The 24,779-nt window shown below is 40.1% G+C and overlaps 2 protein-coding genes across 3 annotated transcripts; both read left to right on the top strand.

The window, feature by feature from the left end:
* The first annotated feature begins 1,683 nt into the window (after positions 1-1,683).
* LOC104731740 (putative disease resistance protein At1g59620) lies at positions 1,684-5,204 on the top strand. Of its 2 annotated transcripts, XM_087450581.1 has the most exons (5): positions 1,684-1,832; positions 2,073-2,361; positions 2,467-2,935; positions 3,017-3,163; positions 3,316-5,204. In XM_087450581.1, the coding sequence occupies exons 2-5, from the start codon at positions 2,080-2,082 to the stop codon at positions 5,007-5,009; spliced, it is 2,592 nt and encodes an 863-aa protein (XP_087306707.1). In that variant the 5' UTR covers positions 1,684-1,832; positions 2,073-2,079; the 3' UTR covers positions 5,010-5,204. The 2 variants fall into 2 exon arrangements, with proteins under 2 accessions (XP_087306707.1, XP_010449522.2); XM_010451220.3 differs by having other exon boundaries at positions 1,706-1,832; positions 2,073-2,935.
* Positions 5,205-7,367: 2,163 nt separating this feature from the next.
* On the top strand, positions 7,368-10,629 carry LOC147944199 (uncharacterized). The gene is made up of 4 exons (XM_087512496.1): positions 7,368-7,660; positions 9,718-10,110; positions 10,164-10,273; positions 10,340-10,629. The coding sequence occupies exons 1-4, from the start codon at positions 7,368-7,370 to the stop codon at positions 10,627-10,629; spliced, it is 1,086 nt and encodes a 361-aa protein (XP_087368622.1).
* The last annotated feature ends 14,150 nt before the right edge of the window (positions 10,630-24,779 follow it).

Genomic DNA, 24,779 nt, shown 5'->3' with positions numbered 1-24,779 from the left:
CTTATCTTATTCACTAATCATATCTCGATTAGGAATCCCTTGTTTTTCTATCTCAAGTTCACTTCAAGCTTAAACCAACAGAGTTGAGGTGTCAGAGGGGAATGGATTCGCTAGGGATGCGATAGAGTCTAACAATTTTGACTTGTAGACAGTGGCGGAGGAAGCATGGGGTCCTATGAATTTACCAAAAAAAATTTTTTACTTGAATTTTTAGAAGAGAAATCAGAAAATAATTAAAAATATGCTTATTCACTCTCGTAAACAGGGTATTTTCAAAAATGTAAAAATGCTCATTTTTTTTATACATCTTTCAAAAATACCTATTCATATTGACCATTTTCAAAACAATCTCTCTTTATATACAAAATGACCAAATTACTCTTTCTTTGAGTAATAGTCACCAAAATCCAAAAAATATTTTCTGCTAAAATTTATTTTTTCCCGCGAAAATTACGAAATTAGATTTTACCGCTAAAACTTTTGAAATTTATACCTTATAAAAACCTTGTAAACTTTTTATAAGGTTTTATATAAGATTTTAATAAAGTTTTTATAAGGTTTTAATAAGACATTTACAAATTTTCATAAGGGTTAAATAAGGTTTTATAAAAAATTTAGAAGCTTTTAATAAGATTTTTATAAGGTTTGAATTAGGTTTTTATAAGGTGTTTTATAAGGTTTCTATAAGGTTTATACTTATAAAACTTTATAAATGTCTTCTATATTTTTTAAAATCGTTTAAACCTTATAAAAATTTTGTAAATTTTTTTGGAGGGAAATTTTTTGTCAAAATTTTTTTTCGCATGAAACTTTTCTTGTGAGAAAATATGTCGGAAATGTTTTGGCAGAAAAATTTTGTTTTTCTTTTTGTTGACTAAAATAGTTTTCAAATAGGAGTAAAATGAAATGAAAATGATCAAAAAGATATATTTTTGAAAACAGATATATCAAAAAAATGTATTTCTGACAAATTCTCATAAAATAATAAAAAATATATTTATTGACCCCATAAAATATAAAAATATGCTTATTGACTCCTATAAAAAAAATTTATAGATTTTGGTTATGAAATTATTTTTTTTGACCCCTATGAAAGTAATTCCGAGCTCCACCACTGCTTATACAAGTCAATCTTTGACAGAGAAACCGAGGTAGCATGTGCTCTGGAAGTGATGAAGGATATGATTATATGTGACATGTTCAACCGTGTTTGGACGAGCAGGGACAACATTAGCTACTTAATTAGCCTACTAGTTTCTTCCTTTCTCTCCTGGATCAACGTAATAGGGAGTTATATCCTTGGATTTAATACATATGGCTTAGATTTCCCACTTTACTAAGAATCCAAATAATTGTTATGTACATATTTTAAGTTTACTGGTCGACTAAGCTTATTTCTTCTGGACCAAGTAATTATTTTCTTCTGGTTAAGTAATTAAAATATGAGAAAATTACCTATGACATGGGATTACCTTGCCTTGTAACTGTTTTGTAGTAACAATTCTTGTTTCTGTGATTTACTTGAAATGAAATGATTAGACAGAAGCTTTAAATTAAACTAAGCTTGAACCAATATAATTTGTCATATAAACTTTAGTTATCCCTTTCTTTCTGAAATAAAACTGTAAAAAAGACAAGTGGGATGTAAGAAGGGGCTACAATAGATTGCTTGTAAGACTTTCTAGCTACAAGATTCACACATCATCTTCACTACAGCTGGTTGTTGAATAGTATTGTATTGACTTGGGGTCAACTCTTATAATGGATCTTTAGCAGAGTTCTAACTCAACACGAAACAAAAACATCAGTTGGACGAACAGAGATTCCAGGAGGTACTTTCGAAAGAAAAGAAGTATTTATTATATTATGTTTCTTTCTATAGTGGTGCTTCAATCCTATGTAGTATAATGTATATTGCATTTTTTTTTTTGTTTAAATCTCAAATAATGTTGAATTCTCTGTACAAAAAAATTTAATCTCACAGAATAGTTTATTTAGTCTGTGAATTTTCAAAATATATTCTCCGAATAATAAACTCATGGATTGTCCTCTACTGTCATGTTTAAAAGCAGGAGACTTATGGCTGAGACACTTTTGTCGTTTGGAGTTGAGAAGCTTTGGGACCTCCTTGTCCGAGAATCTCAGAGATTTCAAGGAGTTGAAGAGCAGTTTAATGAATTAAAAAGTGATCTGAACATGTTAAGGTGCTTTTTGGAGGATGCAGATGCCAAAAAACATACAAGTGCAATGGTCAGAAACATTGTTATAGAAATCAAAGAAATTGTTTATGACGCAGAAGATATAATCGAGACATTTCTTCTGAAGGAAGATCTCGGTAAAAGAAGTGGCATCAAGAACAGTGTGAGAAATTTTTCTAAACGCATGGGACTTTCTTTCGATATTAAAGCCATAAGTAAGAGGATTTCTAAGGTGATCCGTGATATGCATAGTCTTGGGATACAACAGGTCATTGTCAACGACAGGTATATCGAGTCTTTACAAGAACGAGAAAGGGAAATGCGACAAACATTTCCTAACGAAAATGAAAGCTTTCTTGTGGGGGTGGAGGAAAACGTTAAGAAATTGGTCAGTCATTTGGTGGAGGATGAAAGCAGTCAAGTGGTCTCTATAACCGGGATGGGCGGGATTGGTAAAACCACCCTCGCAAGACAAATTTTTAATCATGCGACAATAAAGAGTCATTTTGTAGGACTCGCGTGGGTATGTGTTTCACAACAGTTTATAAGGAAGCATGTGTGGCAGATGATCTTACGGAAACTAAGGCCAGAATACAAAGTGTTAAAGATGCCAGAAGAAGAACTTCAAGAAAAACTCTTTCAAGTGTTGGAAACACAAAACGCTTTGATTGTCCTTGATGATATCTGGAAGGAAGAAGACTGGGACAGAATAAAACCAATGTTTCCGCGAGAAAAAGGTAAAATTTTATGATATTCTTCATTAAGCACTATGTTCCCTTTGTTTGAGAATTATGTAACAAAAGATATATTTGGTATAGGTTGGAAGGTACTACTTACTTCTCGTAATGAGGGTGTCGCATTCCGAGCAGATCCAAACTGTTACACCTTTAAACCAGATTTCTTAACTCTCAAAGAGAGTTGGACAATTTTTCAAAGGATAGCATTTTCTAGAGAAAACAATACTGGTAAGTTTTCAAGACAATTGTTTCTTAAGTTTTGTTTCCATGTTGATTAAAAATTAAGAACATTTTAAGATTATCATAATCCGATTTTCAATCATATCTCTCGAACACGTCTATGAAATTTTATTTTATTTTAATTCCAACATCTTTTGTAGAATATAGAGTTGATGATGTAAAAATGGAAGAGGTAGGTAAGGAGATGATCAAACATTGTGGAGGTTTACCATTAGCTGTTAAGGTGTTAGGCGGGTTGTTAGCTGCGCAATACACATTGCATGAGTGGAAACGGATTTATGAGAACATTAGATCTCACATTGTTGGTGGGACTACGTTCAGTGACATAAATAATAGTTCTGTTTATAATGTTCTATATATGAGTTTCGAGGAGCTGCCTGTATATTTGAAGCATTGCTTCCTCTACCTTGCCCATTTTCCAGAAGATCATATGATAGATGTGGGGAATTTGTCCTACTATTGGGCTGCAGAAGGAATTTCAAGACCAAGGTATTATGATAGAGCGACCATTCGAGAGGTCGGAGATGAATACGTAAAAGAATTGGTGAAGAGAAACATGGTTATTTCCGAAAGAGATGTTGGTACTTCAAGTTTTGAAACGTGTCACTTACATGACATGATGAGAGAAGTTTGTCTTCTTAAAGCTGAAGAAGAGAATTTCCTACAAACTGTTCTCGACACGTCAACTACAAATACTAAATCTCCTTGTAAATCCCGCAGACTCGCCATAGGTTTGTCTCGTGGAACATATCGCCCGGTGGGGGAGATGAAGAATCCAAAACTTAGATCTCTCTTGTTTATGAAGAAGCTCAACTGGACGGATACAAGATTGTGCTTTACAAGGCTACAATTGATGAGGGTTTTAGATCTCTCTAGAGCCCATTTTGAAGGAGGGAAGTTACCCTCTAGCATCGGAAAGCTCATTCACTTGAAATACTTGAGTTTATATCAGGCACAAGTATCTCAGCTACCTTCTTCTATGCAGAATCTGAAGTTGCTGCTCTATTTAAACATATGTGCACAAGAGAGATGTTCACTTTACATGCCAAATTTCTTGAAAGAACTGCGAGAATTGAGTTACCTCTCTCTTCCGTGGAGAATAGATGATGACGTAAAGATTGATTTGGGTAATCTAGAAAACCTGGAGACATTGATGAACTTCTCAACAAAGCATGGGAGAGTAAGGGATCTACATGATATGACACGGCTCAGAGACCTCTCTATCTTTATCAAAGGTGGGTGTACTGTGGAAACATTATCTTCTTCTCTAAGTGAATTGAGACACTTGGAAAATGTTGCTATATATTATTACAAGATGTATGCTCATACAAATGACGAAGAAGGCTTAGTTTTGGATTGTGTTCAGCTTAAACAACTGAAGTTGAGAATATATATGCCAAGGTTACCTGATGAACAACACTTTCCCTCTCATCTTAGAAACATATCTCTAACTGAGTGTTGTCTAGAGGAGGATCCGATGCCAATTCTAGGGAAGCTGCTTCACTTAAATGAGGCCAGTTTATTGAATAAATCTTTCTGTGGGAGGAGAATTGTTTGCTCGGGCAGTGGGTTTCCTCAGTTGCAAAAGCTATACTTATTTGGACTAGAGGAATGGGAAGAGTGGATAATAGAAGAAGGCTCCATGCCCTTTCTTCATACTCTGACTATTCGTAACTGTCAAAAGTTGAAGGAGCTTCCTGATGGGCTGAGATTTATCATTTCCATGAAGAAACTAAATATCACCTTAGGTAACTGGGATTTCAAGAGGAAATTATCTAAGGGAGGAGAGGATTACAACAAAATCCAACACATTCCTCTTGTTGGAATTGTATAGACTCTCCAATTATGGACGAATAAAACAGGTAATAGTTCTTTACCGAGTTGGCGAGTTCTATAATCTGAGAAACAATTTCATAAAAGGAAACAAATGAGTCATTCACTTGGATCTCATGTAGTTTGGATTTAAGAGATATAACATTTTCTTTTTTGGTAGTATTTTACACACAAAATAAAATTAATGTTTCCACAATTGACATTGCCATCTGCTTTACTCAACACCAACTTGTGTGTTAATTTCATCTTTTTTTCTCTTTGAGATTTCCCGGAGAATGTTAAAATTTATAATGGATAGTAAAGCATCTGTAACGCCAACACATAGCCACACATACAAACAATATAAATATCTTCTTAACTACGTCAACTATTGTCATAACATAAGGACATCCATAAACAAACATATGTTATATGTACAACACCATAAACATTCAACTCTAGTGGTTGGTTCACCGGAATCCGGCGTTGACCAGTGTTGACCGACATTGCCTAGTGTTGACCGGCGTTGACCAGAAAAAAATATTCAAAAAAAAAATATTTTTCTTTTTTCCTAAAAATAATATTATTTTTTTCATGTATTTTTGATAAATAAATAAAAAAGATAAATGATTTGTATAATTTACAAAAACAAAATATAACAACAAAAAGTCATACAAAAAAATTTTATTTGTAGTAGATTTTTTCATAAAACTATAACAAATATATACCTTTTCCTTTTAACAATCATTTTTTGTTTTGTATTTTTAAAGGTGTGGATTTTAAATATATCATTTTTCTTTTTTATTTATTTATAAGATTATTTCATTTGAAATATATCCAAGGTATTGCCAACTATTCTTTGATTTTACAAGACCAACCTTTGATTTTACAAAATCAACTTTTGTTTTTTAAGTATCTTCTAGATATATGTCTTTCATGTAAATAAATACAATTTTCATTATTTTCTTCCTTTCTTATTCTTATTAAAAATAAAGAAATAGTTGACAATGTCTTGGATATATTTCAAATGACATAATCTTATAAATAAGTAAAATATATATATATATATATATATATATATATATTTAATATCTCCACCTTTGAAAATACAAAATAAAAAATGATTTTTGAAAAGAAAAGGTATATATTTGTTACAATTTTATGAAAAAATCTACTACACATAAAATTTTGGTGGTATAGTTTTATTATATTATTTTGTATATTTTCTGTATTAACAAAATTAGATACTAGATATACCACAAATTTTGTTTGTCATATAATTTTTAATTTTGTTTTGGTATATAATTGTCTTGTATTTTTTTGTTGTATAACTTTTTGTTGTTATATTTTGTTTTTGTAAATTATACAAATCATTTATCTTTTTATTTGTTTATTAAAAATACATGAAAACAAAAAAAATTTTATTTTTAAGAAAAGAAAAAAATATATTTTTTTTTCTGGTCAACGCCGGTCAACACTGGTCAACGTCGGTTAACAATGGTCAATGCCGGATTCCGGCCAACCAACCACCGGAGTTGAATGTTTATGGTGTTGTACACATAACCTATGTTTGTTTATGGATGTCCTTATGTGATGACAATAGTTGACGTAGTTAACAAGACATTTATATTGTTTGTATGTGTGGCTATGTGCTGGCGTATAATAAAAGTAGCTAGCAATGTAATCCAATGTAAAAAGTAAAATTGCTATGCACTAAAGATAAAAAATTTTAAACGGTCCTATAGAGATTACACTACTATAAATTATGTTCTAACTAAATTAATGACTTGCCTTTCTACCTCTGCGTAACATTCAGTGTCCAATAAGAGAGATTGCAAACAACAAAAGCATTGCGGAATAACTAAAAAGAAAGAGATTAAAAGTCATAAGAATTTATAGCCACTCATTGTTCAAAACAGCTGGTCAATATTGCTAAATCTATCTCGTGCCTCAGTTCAACTTTATAGCCACCGAGTACACAACTTCAGTAGACATATGGTCCACAGGTTGTGTGATGGTGTTGGTGTAAGCTTGAAATAGCTTGAGGAGCAAGCTTAGTATATTTAGGAGATATCTAAATATACATATCTAGAGATTTAGGAAGAATCTAAATTATGTAATATTTCCTAAAGGATGTTAGGCTAAATATTTACTTGTTCCCTATATAAACGTTAATGTCGAGTTGTGATATTAAACGTGAGAGAATTGGGATTTGAGAGTTTGAGAGCTTTAGTTTTTGAGTGATTTTTCTTAAGCAAATAAAGAGAGTTATACTTTGTTTTTCTTAACTTCTTAAACCTTGATTCAATATTTGGTATCAGAGCAAGTATTGAATCAAACACGTTAATTGTCTTGAGAGAAATTTTTAGCGACAAGAGTCATGGGTGATATTGTTCTTGCCAAGCCAAAAGAAGGTAGCTCTTCTAGTATCCAATGTCCGATGTTGAATGCTGTAAATTATACAGTATGGGCGATGCGTATGACTTTACTGCTCAAAGTGAACAAAGTTTGGGAGTCTATCGAACCTGGATCCGACAATGGAGATCAAAACGACCTGGCCAGAGCCCTTCTGTTTCAATCGATACCAGAAGCCTTGATCTTGCAGGTCGGAAACTTGATACCTCTAAGGCTTTTTGGGAGGCTATCAAGGCACGACACGTTGGAGCGGAACGGGTGAGAGAAGCGAGGTTATAAACCTTGATGGCAGAATTCGACAGAATGAAGATGAAAGACAGCGACACCATTGATGACTTTGTAGGTCGACTCTCGGAACTATCCACGAAATCTGCAACCTGATATGTCTGTATTTTGCATTTCCTTAGCTTGTATTTGTCATGCATTTAGCTAGGACAACTAGTTGTTTTGCATCATTTTAGAACCTCTTTCGTATATTTTGCATGTTTAGGAAGTTTCTGCATCATCCTTGCATACATTGCGCATTTCGGAGTTTTTCAGGTGTCTAGGAGACGTTGGAAGCGCAGAGGGTCGAGCCACGCTCCTCACTTCCACAATCGAGCGCTCCTCACTTCCACAATCGAGCCACGCTCCTCACTTCCACAATCGAGCGCTCCTCACTTCTACAATCGAGCCGCGCTCCTCACTTCCACAATCGAGCGCTCCTCACTTCCACAATCGAGCAACGCTCCTCACTTCCACAATCGAGCGCTCCTCACTTCTACAATCGAGCCACGCTCCTCACTTCCACAATCAAGCGCTCCTCACTTCCACAATCGAGCGCTCCTCATTTCCACAATCGAGCCATGCTCCTCACTTCCACAATCGAGCGCTCCTCACTTCTACAATCGAGCCGCACTCCTCACTTCCACAATCGAGCGCTCCTCACTTCCACAATCGAGCCACCCTCCTCACTTCCACAATAGAGCCATCACTCGAGCCACCGGTCTAGGGATTGAGCTTTTGACGTCTTCATCAAAGTTGTAGAGAATTGAGTCATATTTCCAATGCCGTTTATTTCAAGCCAATCAGAGGTGTCGTTCAAGAGTTATCATCGTTGTAGTGGATGCGTATACACCCAGCTCGAGCCACTTTCACCGACCATGCTCAAGCCATTTTCATTCACACCACTGGAGCCACTACTACTCACTCCACTCGACCTCACTCTAGGGAGAGACGACACGCGACTCGACCGCACATGTCAGGAAGACGTTCCGTCTTACGCGCTTCAGGAGATTCCCAAACCGACGCTTCACCTTGTCGTTTTAAGTTTTAGGGATTTACATGTTTTTACTATAAATACATTTTGTTAAGTCTTGGCTGACACCAGATCTGAGTTTTTATCTCGTTTTGTTTTCTAAGGTTGACCTAGCTACCAAAAACGTATTCCGATCTTGTAATCCAGATAGCTTTGATTTTATTGAGTTTTTGCATTGGATTTCTTCTACAAAGTTGTTCCTCTCATTTTTACCTATCTAAGAATGCTTGTTTCAATGTTTTCTGAGTTTGTATTGTTGATGATGACTTTCGGATCTGAGTAGTGTGTTAGTTCTTGAGGATGGGATAGATTAGGTGGAGGATTTTAGGATGTAGAGTGTTTAAGCTTTGATTGTATGATTCCCTTCTGGACTAGAGTTAGAATTACTAGTTTCTCTCTGATCAATTGGAACTAGGTTCGAGACATTTCCGCACCCAAAAGGTGTTTGATGAAATGTCTGACCAACTAGTGCCAGAGACTTACGTTCCTAGCCTAAGAGATTAGTTGTCTAGGATGTTTGTTGACGTGAATGAACTTGTTTGTCATGCCTGCTCGACCACGTTTCTCTAGCGAGAGCTAGGTATGGAAGTGGGTGAGTCTGAGCAGCTTTTGCCAAGAGATTGGATTAGCTAAGTTGTGATGTTCATTGTTTAGGGATACTTTGCTTGTGGTATGTTAAACACTCCTTAGACTAGGATACTCCACCGACATCAATTACCCCATCCTTAGGACTTCTTTCTTTCTGATTTTTATTACATTCCTGGAACTGTTTCGTTTGTTCATGCTTAGAATCGTTTGCGTTTTTATTCACTTTCGCTTCTTGTCATGCATTCTTGTTTCTAGTTCTGTGACTCATTTCTGTTTCGCATTTTGATCATTCTAGGACTGTTAGATAAAAACACTCTTTGAATTGGCTTAACTTGTGACTTCTTGATTGCATCTTGAGTGATAGTAAACTTTCCCAACTGGATTGACACCTTAAGTATTACAACGCATAAGGTTAATTGAGACCTACTAGGAGACACAAAAATCCTAGTATCACAACCCTAGGAGAAAACATTGAGGAGCCAAAGCTTGTTAAGAAGTTTCTCAAAAGCTTACCACGGAGGAGGTATATCCATATCATTGCGTCGCTTGAGCAGGTCCTTGACCTAAATACAACGAGCTTTGAAGACATCGTCGGAAGGCTCAAAACTTATGAGGAGAGAACTCGTAAGGAGGAAGAAGATCAAGCCAGTGATCAAGGGAAACTCATGTATGCCAATATGGATATGCAGTCTAATCAAGGAAATATGAATATGGACGTGGTAGAGGACAAGGCGGTCGGTTTTATGGTCGTGGAAGGGGACGCGGACGGTTTGGTAACCCACAGTTCGGAGGATACAAACAAGAACGAGATAAGTCGAAGATCGTATGCTATCGGTGCGATAAGTCAGGTCATTACACTTCCGATTGTCCTGACAGGTTGCTTAAGTTGCAAGAAACCCAGGAAGCTGAGGGTGATGACACACAAAAGGCTAAAGAATTGATGATGCATGAGGTGGTGTATCTCAATGAGAAGAACGTGAAGCCAAGCAAGTTTGACACACAGTCTGAAAACATATGGTACTTGGATAATGGGGCTAGCAATCACATGTAAGGCAACCGCAAGTATTTTTCAAAGTTAGATGATACAGTCACAGGAAAGGTCCGGTTCGGGGATGACTCATACATCGACATCAAAGGCAAAGGTTCTATACTGTTCGTAACTAAAGATGGAGAGAAGAAGGTGTTAGCAAATGTGTACTTCATACTAGGACTAAAGAGTAACATAATCAGTCTCAGGCAAGCTACGGAGTCCGGATGCGACGTGAGGATGAGAGGAGACTACTTGACTTTGCATGATCGTGATGACAGACTACCGGTCAAAGCAATCAGATCAAGAAACTGACTCTATAAGGTGGTTATGGACGTAGAACCAACTCAGTGTCTACAAGCTAGAGCGATGAGTGAATCAACTAAATTGCATGCAAGATTGGGACACATTGGCATTGAAACGATGAGAGCAATGGTGTAAAAGGAATTTGTCGTAGGAATGCCGTGTATCTCGATTGAGAAGGAAACTTGTGGTTCATGTTTGCTTGGAAACAAGCCAGAAAGGTATTTCCCCAAGCAACCACGTTTCATGCCGCACGGACACTTGAGCTGGTACATGGAGACCTTTTTGGATCGATAACACCCTCTACGTTAGCAAGAAACAGATATATCTTCATGTTGATCGATGATTATTCTCGTTACATGTGGACTGTGCTGTTAAAAGACAAAAGTGAAGCCTTTGACAAGTTCAAGAAGTTCAAACTACAAGTTGAAAGAGAAACAAGTGCTGCGATCAAGACATTTCGGACTGATATGGGTGGAGAATTCACATCACATGAATTCAATTTGTTTTGTGAAGATACTGGTATTGAGAGGCATCTGACTGCACCGTACTCTCCTCAGCAGAATGGAGTGGTAGAGAGGAGGAATAGGACATTAATGGAGATGATGAGGAGCATGTTAAAGCATATGGATTAGGCCTGGGAATTCGGGTACCCGTTCGGGTTCGGTTCGGGTATTTCGGGTTTTTGGGTTTTCGGATTTAGAGGTATAGGACCCGTTCGGGTATTTCTAGACTTCGGGTTCGGATTGGGTTTGGTTCGGGTATTTCGGGTTCTGATTCGGATTACCCGAAGTTCACAAAACTCAAAATTTTAGTATCTAATTTAGTGTAAATTATTCAATAATACGCAATATATCTAAAAATTTAGAGTATTTTCTACCCAAATTTACTAATAAACAGTTTAAATACTTCAAATTGTCAAAGATATCTAAATATCTGAATATTTTGAACACTTATATTATTAAAATTATAAATATCAATAATATATTACTACTATATATTAATAATGTTGGTATATTCGGATACCCGTTCGGATTTCGGTTCGGATCGGGTTCGGATTCGGGTTTTCGGATTTAGAGATTTAGAATCCGTTCGGGTATTTTACAATTTTGGATACGGATTCGGATCGGGTTTTTTGGATCGGGTTCGGATCGGATATTCGGATCCGGGTATTTTACCCAGGCCTAATATGGATGTACCAAATTACTTGTGGGGCGAGGCTGTAAGACATGCTACATATCTTCTGAACAAAGTTGCTACAAGGGTATTGATCGAGAAAACGCCATATGAAGTTTTCAAGGGAAGGAGACCAAACATCGAACATCTTCGTGTCTTTGGGTGTATCCGGTTAGCAAAAACAGAGACACCGTTTCTAAAAAAGCTGGACGATCGATCACGGCCTTTAGTGCATCTTGGCACGAAACCTGGGTCGAAGGCATATCGGTTGTTAAATCCGACCACTCGAAGAATTGTAGTCAGTAGGGATGTGGTCTTTGATGAATCAAGAGGCTGGGAATGGAGTCGTGTAGTGAGTGAAGGATTCGAAAAACCAGGAACGTTAAGGGTCGAGTTTGGAGAGTTTGGAAACAATGGGCTTCAAAGAGAAGAAGCTACTGTCGAAAGGGAAAATACAAAGGTAGAACCCGACTCGGAGGAGAAAGATGAGAGTGATATCGATGGTGATGACACCGGAGATCGTGTTCCCAGACTCGAAACAGAGGATAACTCTGTGCAAGAACAGAGTCAGCCGCTGATGCTGAGAAGATCACAACAATAGATTGTGAAACCAAAATATCTTGGTGATTATGTCTTGATGGCTGAAATGGAGAGTGAACATCTGTTGCAAATAGTGGATGAAGAGCCGTGGGATTATAATGAAGCCAAGCAGCTCAAAGCATGGAGGGACGCATGTGAGGATGAAATTGGGTCGATCAAAAAGAACAACACATGGGATTTAGTTGATCTTCCTTATGGGGTTTAGCCAATTGGTTTAAAGTGGGTGTTTAAGTTGAAGAGAAACTCTGATGGAAGCATCAACAAACACAAAGCAAGACTGGTGGCTAAAGATTATGTGCAGAGACATGGTGTTGACTTCGACGAGGTGTTTTCACCGGTAGCAAGAATTGAGACGGTTCGCCTCATCGTCGCACTGGCAGCATCTCACGGATGGGAGGTTCATCATCTTGACGTCAAAACCGCATTTCTTCACGGTGAGTTAAAGGAAGTGGTATACGTAACTCAGCCGGAAGGGTTTATAGTCGAGGGAAGTGAGGATAAAGTGTATAAGTTAAACAAAGCGCTTTACGGGTTAAGACAAGCACCCAAGGCTTGGAATCATAAACTCAACAAAATCCTGAAGGAGCTCAAGTTCATCAGATGTTTGAAGGAACCATCACTATATCATAAAAAGGAACAAGGCAATCTCCTTCTCTTTGCTGTTTATGTGGATGACCTCTTGGCCACGGGCTCAAATTTAAGCATGATACTTGAGTTCAAAAAAGGAATGGCCTCAAAATTCAAAATGAGTGACTTGGGAAAGTTAACTTATTATCTCGGAATCGAAGTTGTTCAGTTTAAAGGTGGTATTATGCTAAAGCAAGAAAAATATGCAGAGAAGATTCTTGAGGAAGCTGGAATGAGTAGTTGCAATTCAATTCATATACCAATGGACTCGGGGTTGAAGTTGTCTGAAGCACCTAAAGAGGAGAGTATTGATGGAAAGGAGTATAGAAGAAACATTGGGTGCTTAAGGTATTTGCTTCATACACGACCTGATCTATCTTATTCGGTTGGTGTATTAAGCAAGTATATGCAAGAGCCAAAGGTGTCACATGGAGCAGCATTGAAGCAAGTTCTTCGATATTTGCGTGGGACGATCTCCTATGGTCTCATGTTTTGATACTAGGATTTTTGTGCGTCCTAGCAGGTCTCAATTAACATTATGCAGTTGTAGTACTTAAGGTGTCAATCCAAATGGGAAACTTTACTAACAATTAAAATGCAATCAAGGAGTCACAAGATAAGAAAATTCAAAGAGATTGTTTGTCTAATAGTCATAGAACGGTCAAAATACAAAAACGGGAATGAGTCACAGAACTAGAAACGGGAATGCATGACAAGAAGCAAAAATGAATAAAAACATAAACGAGTCTAAGCATGAACTAAAAGGCACGAAACGAAACAGTCTCAGGAATGTAATAAATATCAGAAAGAAAGAGGTCCTAAGGATGGGAGTAATTGATGTCGGTGGAGTATCCTAGTCTATAGAGTATTTAACATGCCACAAGCAAACCATCCCTAAACAATGAACATCACTTCTTAGCTAATCCAATCTCTTGACAGAAGCTACTCAAACTCAACCACTTCCAAACCTAGCTCTCGCTAGAGAAACATGATCAAGCTTGGCATGAAAAACAAGTTCATTTACATCAACAAACATCCTAGACAACTAAACTCTTAGGCTAGGAACGTAAGTCTCTGCCACTAGTTGGTCAGACATTTCATCGAACACCTTTTGGATGCGGAAATATCTAAAACCCAGTTCCAATTGATCAGAGAAAAACTAGTATTTCTAACTCTAGTCCAGAAGGGAATCATACAATCAAAGCTTAAACACACTACATCCTAAGATCCTCCACCTAATCTATCCCATCCTCAAGAACTACCACACTACTCAGATCCGAAAATCATCATCAAGGATACAAACTCATAAAACATTGAATCAAGCATTCTAAGATAGATAAAAATGAGATGATCAAGTTTGTAGAAGAAATTGAATCAAAATACTGAATAAATTCAAAGGTATCGGGATACAAAGTGTCAAGTGTTTTAGGTGGCTAGGGTAAACCTTCAGAACAAAATGAGATAAAAGATAATATCCTCGAGTGAAAACTTAACAAAACGTATTTATAGGAAAAACATGGAAATCTCTAAAACATAAAACAACAATGTAGAACGTCGGTTCGGGAATCCTTCTCGGATGTGTCTTTGGGACATTACCAGGACATCGGTTTAAGAGCGTCAATAGAGTCGCATCGTGAGAGTGTCGATCGAGTCGCGACATAAGAGTGTCGATAAGGTCGCGACATGAGGGTGCTCAGAAACTGTCGATCGAGTCGCGACGTGAGGGTGCTCATAACTTGTCGATCGAGTCGCGACGTGAGGGTGCTCAGAAACTGTCAATCGAGTCGCTACGTGAGGGTGCTTAGAAAATGTCGATCGAGTCGCGACGTGAGGGTGCTCAGAAACTGTCGATCGAGTCGCGACGTGAGGGTGCTCAGAAACTGTCGATCGAGTCGCGACGTGGGGGGTGCTCAGGAGCTGCTGATCGAGTCGCGTCTTGAGGGTGCCCAGGAGCTGCTGATCGAGTCGCGTCTTGAGAGTGCTCGGGAGCCATCCTGGGACGTCTTGCTCGAGTCGCTGCTAACATCTGATCGAGTGGGAACTCTCCTTTGCGTGTGGGTCGAGTCGGATTTCTGAACGTACGGGCATCCACTAAAACAGAGATAACTCATGAACCACGACTCCGATTGGTTTGAAATAAACTGCATTGGAAAGATGACTCAATTCGCTGCAACTTTGATGAAGACGCCGAAAGCTGAATTTCAAAGTAAAATCTTCACTCGACTCGATCAAAGACGTGGAAGCTTGCGTCGCTGGGTAGTGTAGATCGAGTCGCTTAACTGCTCTCCTGATCCTTGTTTGCATTTGATGGTTTGGACACCTCCTAAAACACCTGAAACAACTCCAAAATGCACGATGCGTGCAAGACCAATGCAAAGACTACCTAGATATGCATGTTGTACAAAAAGACTAAAAACAATACAAAGCAATGAGTTAAAAGAACAAAATGAATGACAAATGCATCATGAAAATGTGTAAAATATATACATATCAACTCCCCCAAACTTATTCTTTGCTTGCCGTCAAGCAAACAACCAAGAACAAAGTATGGAAGAGAGGTTTGAAGATGGGGTCTCAGAACCTAAAATATGCTGAATAGAGTCGTTAGAATCAAGGTCCTTGTTATTGGTTCTATGATGCATGGTGAAGGAACTCTAAGTAAAAACTTTAGACAAGCTCATCACAACCTGAAACGATTCCGAACCTTAGTCTACACATGCCATCATTTCTATCATTCCCTTTAACATTCATTAACAAAGAACCATGAACCAAGCTATGCAATGTCATCAAACTCATTTGGCCGGGGTGAAGGGGTAGAGACAAAAATGATCTCCTTTGCAAGTGGTTTTAACAATATAGAACAGGGATCTCTCACGAAAATGAGTTGAGCTTAAGAGAAGGCTAAAGGTTGAAACCAACTGATACATACAAGAGCAGTACCCCGTCTACCCAAAGGTCCCAAGGAAACTTAGCTCTAACTTTCTAACCTAGAAGTTGGTCCTATCTCTACCCCTCGTCGATATCTCTTCTAAAACCCATGCTCTCATTCTTTTAACTTAGCCTTAGGAGGAGGTTACTTCATTTCAATCTAGCGGATGGGAAACTTTTTTATCACTATGGTTCTCTTTCTTTTCTTCTTAGAATTCTAGACTTCTTAAGCGTTTTGCTTTCTCTCCCTTGTCTAAACTTTTCTTTCTATGCCCAGAACCAATAACTCTTTTACGTTGCACAACCAACATCCTTTACTAGACTTGTAAACCTTGAAAACACATTCCCCCTCCTAAAGACTCTTTACCTAGAACCCAAAATCAAGTTCTCACCTAGTCCTACTAGTCCGGATAGCGCAAACTAGAACTACATAGGATCCTACTCTTGTCGGCTAGAACCTAACACTTTCTAACAAGCTCAACTCGGAAAAGGCCTCACATTCAAGAATACAATTGGCTTAAAAGAACGGTTAGTTAAGAGTGCGGGAAACTATTCCAAAGATAGGAATCAGCTACTTGGATTATTAAGGGTGGTAAAACGGAGAAAGATAATCCAAGTATGTATGTGGTATCCATGAGTTCAACTTTAATGCATAACATGATGTCAATTCAAAACAAGCTTCGATCAAGACTAAAATGCAATTTCGAGAATTCAAAACCTGGTTCAGTCTTACATTTCAAGTTCAATCAACATGCATCAAAGAACTAATAACAAGGGCCTTGATCCTATCCTATTGAATTCAGCATGTTAACAAGGTTACAATCATCATCAACCCCTATGCTAAATGCAATATTCCTAAATTAACAACACTAGACTCAATCCTAACATGCAAATGCAAACTACATGAACACTCTGTTTTTGTGGAAATTTTTGAAATTTTTCAAATTATTATGGCTTTTCTATGCAAATAGATGAATGCAGACTCAAACATGATATGATGCAAAAATTTGAAATAAGAATCACAGAAAACATCATCAGATACATCATCTCAAACCCTCCCACAAACTTAAATTACACAGTCTCCTGTGTAAGAAAAATTTGCGCAGGAGAATTTAAGAATCACAACAGAAACAATGCAGGAATGAAATGGTATGTACAGAGGAAATGTTGGAGTACCTCAGTAGTAGAAGAAGGAGTTGGTGCTCGCCCAAGGAGGAGCGTGGTACTGACTTTGTCCTTCGCCTTGTTCAGGGTCAGCAGGAGTGGCCTCAGCTGATTGGTCGACTTGCTCATCAATCGCTTGTGTGTTTGGATGAATGCTCTGTTGTCCGTCGCACTGCATGTCTTCGACGCGAGATTCACCATGTTCCAATAATATCACAACATCCTCTTTATGCTGAAGGTCACCGTGAGGCTCATTCTGCTGCTCAACCACAGGTGCAGGTAAGTGCTCAGAAGGACCGCCTTGGTGATGCTCAGCTGGAGGACTTGATGAAGGTCCCTTCTTGGCTTTCTTCAACGACTTCCTCGCTCTCTCCCGGGGCTCATGAGAGGAATGCCGTGGTCGTGCCAGAGAGGGTTGCTGCGTTCGTGGTGTGTAAGCAGACCGGCGTTGTAATACCCCTCCCCGGGGCCTAAAATTATGCGGAATGGCCGAGGGACGGCTATCGCGTAAGGATCGATCAAGACAAAGGGTAATTAATTTTTGGAGCTGAGCCAAAGTCTTCTTAGAGAATTATAAAGCTTTTGATCGAAGAAAAATTGAAGATGAACGGGGCAAATCGGATTTTGGTGCGGGGGTGAAGTTTCTGGCCGATGGCCGGACGTGATCACCAGCGTACCGTACCGTCTGCGTCCGTCAGCTACCAGGTAGGCAGCTCTACCAATTCCTATGGATAAGGATGGACGGGGAGATAAGCTCGCCCAAGCTTATCCGATAGGAAAGGATAGGATTTTGGATAAGCTCGCCCAAGCTTATCCGATAGGAAAGGATAGACTTGTGGATAAGATCGGACAAGTTTATCCGATAGGAAAGGATAAACTTGTGGATAAGATCGGACAAGCTTATCCGATCGGCAAGGATAAGGTTTTGGATAAGTTCGACCGATCCTATCCGCCATGTGTCACCGTCCGGAGCTGGGTTAGTGTCCGCACATGTGTCGCGCTCCGGTGATGCCTATCCGCCACCTCATGCTTCCACCACCGACCTTGGGCACCTATATAAACCCCCTTCCCCATTCATTTGTTTCCTCACTCCAAAATCAACCCAAAACCTTCCCGCTAAGCTCTAGGCCGTAGGAGTTCAAGTCGGGTAGTCCGGGTAGTCCGAGAAGTCCGGGTAGTCGGGTAGTTCGGTAAGTTAGTCCCTCCCTTAGTTTTATTTTATTTTTAGAATATTTTTATAAGGGTTTTGGTTCGGTCCAAGCTTAGATTTATCGCGTCGGCGAAAGCTTGGTCGGATCGGGGCTAGCGTAGGCGTCAAGGGTAGAATGTCGTTCTCGCGACATTAGGCCAAGGTGAGTTCTGGTTATGTGTGTTGTATGTGGTTGCATGTTGTTCGAAGAACGCATGTTAACCAGCTTGTTTGTTTAATTGTTTGATGCGAACTAGAATTAAATAGGGATTTAATTGGTTGCTTTTGGGTCTTTTATTTATTGTTATAGGCTAGATTAGATTGAGGTTAGGTTGTATTACTTAGAATTATTTAGTAATGCTCTTAGGTTGGTTGTTTGCTATATTGTTTGTTGTGTTGCTTGTTTGCATTATTGTTTGCTTGCATTGCATGATTGCTTGTTGATATAGTATCGCGATGGTATAGCCGTGATGCTGGACGTTAAGTCGCATTGCCGTTATGCTGTCCGATTGCTATATTATTGATTCTTTGCATTATTGATTGATTGCATTATTGCTTGCTTGCATTGTTGTTATGCTGCTTGTATGATTGTCTGATATAACGTCACGATGGTATAGCCGTGATGCTGGACGGTTAGTCGCATTACCGTTATGCTGTCCGATTGTTATATTATTGCTTGCTTGCATTGTTTGTTTGCATTGTGTGATTGCGTGTTGATATAGCATCGCGATGGTATAGCCGGGATGCTGGACGGTTAGTCGCATTGCCGTTATGCTGTCCGGTTGCTATATTATTGATTGCTTGCTTGTTAGTTACTAGTGTTGCATGATTAGTAGATTGTGCATGTTAGTATAGTAGCGTACTTGATGCTTCCCAAAGGCCATAGGTTAGTAGTGTGTGCATAGTGGTTAATCCCTACACACGAGCGATACGATGACTCGGAGATGACGGGGTCGCACCCTATGGCCGAGTGCTGCATGACGATGTAGCCTGAGTTACCACCACAATATGGAACTCGGAACGAGTGATGTTCTGTACTTGTTTAGCCTGTGTGGCTACTTGTATAGGTGTTCACGAATTATGGGAAGGGAAGGTCAATACGCAGGGCCCTAGGTTGATTGATTGAGTAGATGATTGCATGCATGTTTAATTATATTGTTTGCGTATACTCGTTGTAGTATACTTTGCTTGTTGTTTGCATTGCTTGCTGTGTGTTGATTGTTATTTTGGGTTTTTGGGGATGGGATTGATTTCATGCTTAGGGGAGCCCGAACTCACTGAGTGATTAGCACTCATCCCTCACTCTCTTTTGCAGGTAACCTTAGTGGAGAGACCTTAGGGGTTCGAAGGACGTTAGGCCAGCCGGTGTAGATTTCCTTGCCTTTGTAAGATGTAGTTTTTGTATATATTATGTATTACTCGATTTAACATTATCAATAAAGCGATGTTTTCTTAAAACCCCGTGTCTCCCAATGATATTTATTAGTCTAGTCCGGACTAATCACAACTCGCGCATCGCGGTACGGGTTGCAAAGCCTTAGGCCATGGTACGCGAGGAACGGGCATCTGCGGTTGGACGGCTTGGGCGATCGGATGTGTTCCGGGAACCTCGGTCGGCTGACTGCGGGCGTCCTATACGTGATGCTCTCGGTCTGTTCTTGGCCTAGAACGGGTCGGGGGTGTTACAGGCGTGCTGGAGATGGTTGGGCTCGGCGAGTTGGCTCGAGACGTGTAGACAAGCGTCCCTGTACTGGCAGGACATCCTGTGAAGGCATTGGGATGGCAGCAGTGGATGTCGAACAACTGAATTTACTCATGAAATTCATGAACATCCTCTTGAAACTACTGAGCGACTTGTCTTGTGCCTTGCCCCAATTCTGAAGCTTGTTTAGACGATCATGAGCCTCCCTAACACCCTGTCCTAGTCTCGGTGTTTTGTACTTGTCAAAGTGACATCTCTCAGGGCGATAGTCTTCTGAATCCTCCTCCATCGGGTTGTCTTCTTCTGCTGAGATCTCCATTCTCTGATCCTCTTCCTCAACATACAAAACGCTTCTATCAGGGAGAAACTCAATGTTTTCGCCATTCAGGATCGTTGTTAGACTCGCACAAGGAAGAAGGATCCTTGCTTCTTCAACCTCTGGGTGAACGAATTTGTAGACAAACTTTCCATGCTTGTTTTCCCAATCTAAAGTGTGAATCTGTTTCAGGTTGTACATATCCATCCAGCGCGGCGGAAACGAGTCCGAAGGGAGAGGGACGCCTGCTGCTTCTAAAATCCATGTTATAACCCCTCCCATACACATAATTCCAGGTGAATGAGTGTTGTTCAGTCTCACCACCCATGTCTTGTAAGTCTGCAGATGGTTCAACAGGAAGAAGGCGAACGATGTGTCTGAAGCGTCGCCTCTAAGCATAACACCTTCTGTAGTCTTTTTTAGTAGGTCCTTGAGTGCAAAATCCAACATGTCAAGCTCTGCCTTGGTGACAAGGCCAGTGATTTCCTTTGCGTAGAAAACATTCGAAATAGCCCTGTGGAAGTATCTCAACACTGGACTTCTTATTAGCGTCCCTTTCGACCTTGAGGCGTTGAAGCGCTACTCAGTGCTAATCGAAGCCCATAATGACGACGCCTCTTCCTTGTCGATTTCCGCTGCAGTGCCAGTCCCACTAGTGAATCCAAAAACTTCCTCAAGCTGCTTCACAGTAAGGCTGTACGTCCGACCATGTATCATAAACGTGAAATAGCCTAAACTGCCATCTGACTCCATCTCAGGCGCATCCACGAACATGTGAACTTGCAAGGAGCTTAAAAGCTGGATGGTTTCCTCTCTGTAAGCTTTCTTTGGCGTGTTCATAAGCTTGCTAAGGTTGCATTGGTCAAAAAGATATTCTACATCCGCTGCAATACCAAGGTCCATCATGGTTTGACTGTGGGGGTATCTTGTTCCCATAAACTCATGTTGCTGAAACAAATCATAGTATTCTTGGGCAGACAGCTTCGATTTAGACTTCTTCTTGACAGATTTCCTTGATGATGCACTCTCACGAGCCTGCTCCATCTCATAATCGCTACCTTCATCCCTATGCTTCACTGGCTTTTTCCCACGAGCTTTGTCCTTATTAGATCGTTTTACTGCTCTGCTTGACTCAGCGCCTTGCGTAGGCGGCGTAGAAGTAACAGCACGTCCTGGGACCTGACAACCATACTTCTCATACATCTCATCCCAAAAATTGTCAGACATAGTAAAGCTGAGACAATTCAAACTCAAAATCCAAGATTAGTAGGTTAGTGACTAAACAATTTTACCAAATGCAAAATCAATGAGAGAAGACGTGTTTAGGTGAAATGCGGATGGTATTAGAAGTTGTCAAACACAAAGGATCGATGAAGGGTGTCTCGGTTGGCAGCTCCGGGACGGTCGATCGAGTTGGGTTTGAAGTGTTAGTGTTTGGCAAGTCGAGCATTGATCGAGTTGGAGAAGGGGAGTGGTGACGTTGAGGATAAGCAAGCAACGTCTATCGAGTGGCGGGCGTGAAGACGTGTGAATAACAACAGCGGTAGATCGAGTCAAGCAGGTCAAGAGGCGTTCGTCGTTTTCGATCGAGTCAGAGCACGCAGGGGACAGATCGAGTTGAGTGAAACGGTGGTATCTGAGAGTGTTCTGGTAAAGTTGCTTGACGAATAGTAGCTTTAGACTGAGTCAAACCTATTGCATCTCTGGTCGTGTGACTTTGTGTGGTGATAACGATGACGAACGAAAGGAACTTTGACGAATGGTGTGACTTGAGCATATCAGCGGAGCGTGAATGGGGGTGTGGTGATAATGGATCGAATCGTAAGAATGGCAAGCAGTACCGTTGGTCGAGTCGGAACCTTGTTTCTCGATCAAGCGGAAGAAAGAGGCTGTTTTAGCGGGTGCTCTAGGACGGTGGATCGAGTCGGAGAGAATGTTGGTTCTGGGAGCAGCTCTAAGTCGTCGTCGATCGAGTCGAATGAAACTCTGAGAGTGTTCTGGTTAAGCCGCTTGAAGAAAAACAGCTTCAGACTGAGTCACACAAGTTGCAGCGTCGTCGGTCTTGAGAGCAGCTAAACACAACAGATCGACGAAGGACGTCTCGGTTTGCAGCTCCGCGACGGTCGATCGAGTCGGCACCAAGATGACGCGGATCGAGTGAATGTTGAGTCGAGTTGTGAGAGGGGGCTTCACGGCAGCTCCGGTCGAGTGGAGTCGCGGCGAGGGTCGAGTTGGGTCTACCATGTGAGCGGATGGGGGATGCTTGTCAAAGTCTCCGGGTCGAGTCGGAACGGGTGTCAGCGAGAGGAGTTCAGCCGAGCAGTCTCGAGAAGTTGTGTCTTGGATTGAGCGAAGGACGTCGGTCTCTTTCGGGTCTTCTTGAACTCGAGGTGAGAGAGAGATGAAAGTAATTGATATGTTGTGTTTGGTGAGAGGAAAGAGTAACAAGGGTGTGTATTAAGTATCTAGAGATGGAGAAGGTAAAAAGGGAGTTGAAATCGAGCGTGGGGAGCAAAGAGGGGGAGAGTGGATGGGTGAGTGGTGATGAGGTGACAAAAGGTTGATGTGTTTTAGGAGAGGGGACAAGAAAGATGAGAGGTGAGGTGACAGGGGCGTTGAAAATTCACGTGGTTGGGGAGAAAGAGCAAGTGGATTGAGCAAAGGTTGAATGGGGAGGGAGAGTTCGCGTGGGCATTCTTCTTCTTTCTTTTCTGCATTATTTTTTTATTTTTTTATTTATTTATTTTTTTTTTTGCAAAAGAAGAAGAAGAAATTTCTGTGTATCCTCTATCTCTGATCTCCACACGCCCTTCTATAGATTCCTGAATATAAGAAAACCAAAAACAAAAATTAAAAACACAAAGATCCTAAAGAATATGTACAGTGGTACCTTTGGGACTTCCTCCCAAGTGAGCTTGTTTAAAGTCCCTAGCTTGACTTTTCAGCTTTTTAGGCTTTTTGGGGGTTCATAGAGGAGCACAGAAGACCCCTCTGGTTGGACTTGATCAGCTAAATATTTCTTGACTCTCTGACCATTTACAGTGAATTCACTACCATCCTTGTTCAGAAGAGTGATTGCTCCGAATGGCAGAACTTCCTTGACGTCAAAAGGTCCAGACCACCTAGACTTAAGCTTTCCAGGAAATAACTTAATTTTAGAATTGAAAAGCAAAACCTGATCTCCAGCCTTGAGCTCCTTGACAACAGTTTTCTTATCATGAAAATTCTTGGTTCTTTCTTTGTAAATCTTTGAGCTCTCATAGGCATCAAGTCTGATTTCTTCCAACTCGTGAATGTCTAGAGACCTCTTAGCCTGAGCCGTATAAATATCCAAGTTCAGCAACTTGATAGCCGAAAGCGCCTTATACTCAACCTCAACAGGGAGATGATATGCTTTACCATAGACCAACTGAAATGGTGTTCTGCCTATTGGCGTCTTGAACGCTGTTCTGTACGCCCAGAGAGTCTCGTCAAACTTGACTGACCAATCTTTCTTCGAAACCCCAACAATTCTTGATAAGATCCCCTTGATTTGCTTATTCGAGACTTCAAGCTGTCCGCTGGTCTGAGGGTGATACGCAGTAGACACCTTGTGCTTGACCCCATACTTTCTTAGCATACTCTCAAACACCTTGTTGACGAAGTGAGTTCCACCATCACTGATCACTGCTCTGGGTATCCCATACCTTGGAAAAATTATACTTTTGAACAACTTCAAAACGATCTTGTGATCATTGGTAGGACTGGCAATGGCTTCAACCCACTTAGAAACATAATCAACTGCCACCAGAATATAGACATTACCATTTGATGGAGGGTTGAAAGGTCCCATGAAGTCTATCCCCCAAACGTCAAATATCTTTACTTCCAGGATCGGATTCTTGGGCATCTCGTTCCTCCTTGTAATGTTGCCCATTCTTTGACAAGCATCACACTTGGTGATGAAACTGTGAGCGTCCTTGAACAAGGTTGGCCACCAGAGACCTGCTTGAAGAACCGTCTGAGCTTTCTTGAACGTGGCGAAGTGACCTCCATAGGTGGAGCCGTGATAGTGCTCAAGCACTCCATGTACATCCCCTTATGCTATGCATCTTCTGAACAGACCGTCAGAACCTCTCTTGTACAGATAGGGTTCATCCTAGAAGTAGTGGTTGACCTCTCTGAAAAACTTCTTCTTCCTGTAAGGATCCATGTCATCAGGAACTTCTCCACAGACCTTGTAATTCACTAAATCAGCATACCATGGCGCAGTATCCGAAGTGATCACCATACAGTTGATTTTTAGGTTCTCAACCCCGGTGTCATGCATCCGCTCACAAACATGGGCGACCATAAGTTGTTCCTCAGGCATTGAGTCATCTATTGGAGCAGCATCTTCAATCCTCATCCTTGACAAGTGGTATGCAACTACATTTTCTATTCCTTTCTTGTCAACTATCTCCATGTCAAACTCTTGGAGA

This window comes from Camelina sativa, chromosome 5, assembly GCF_030686135.1.
Source record: "Camelina sativa cultivar CO46 ecotype springtype chromosome 5, ASM3068613v1".
In the NCBI taxonomy this organism is placed as follows: domain Eukaryota; kingdom Viridiplantae; phylum Streptophyta; class Magnoliopsida; order Brassicales; family Brassicaceae; genus Camelina; species Camelina sativa.
The sequence above is the reverse complement of the archived record's forward strand: the minus strand, read 5'-3'. Positions and strand labels throughout refer to the sequence as shown.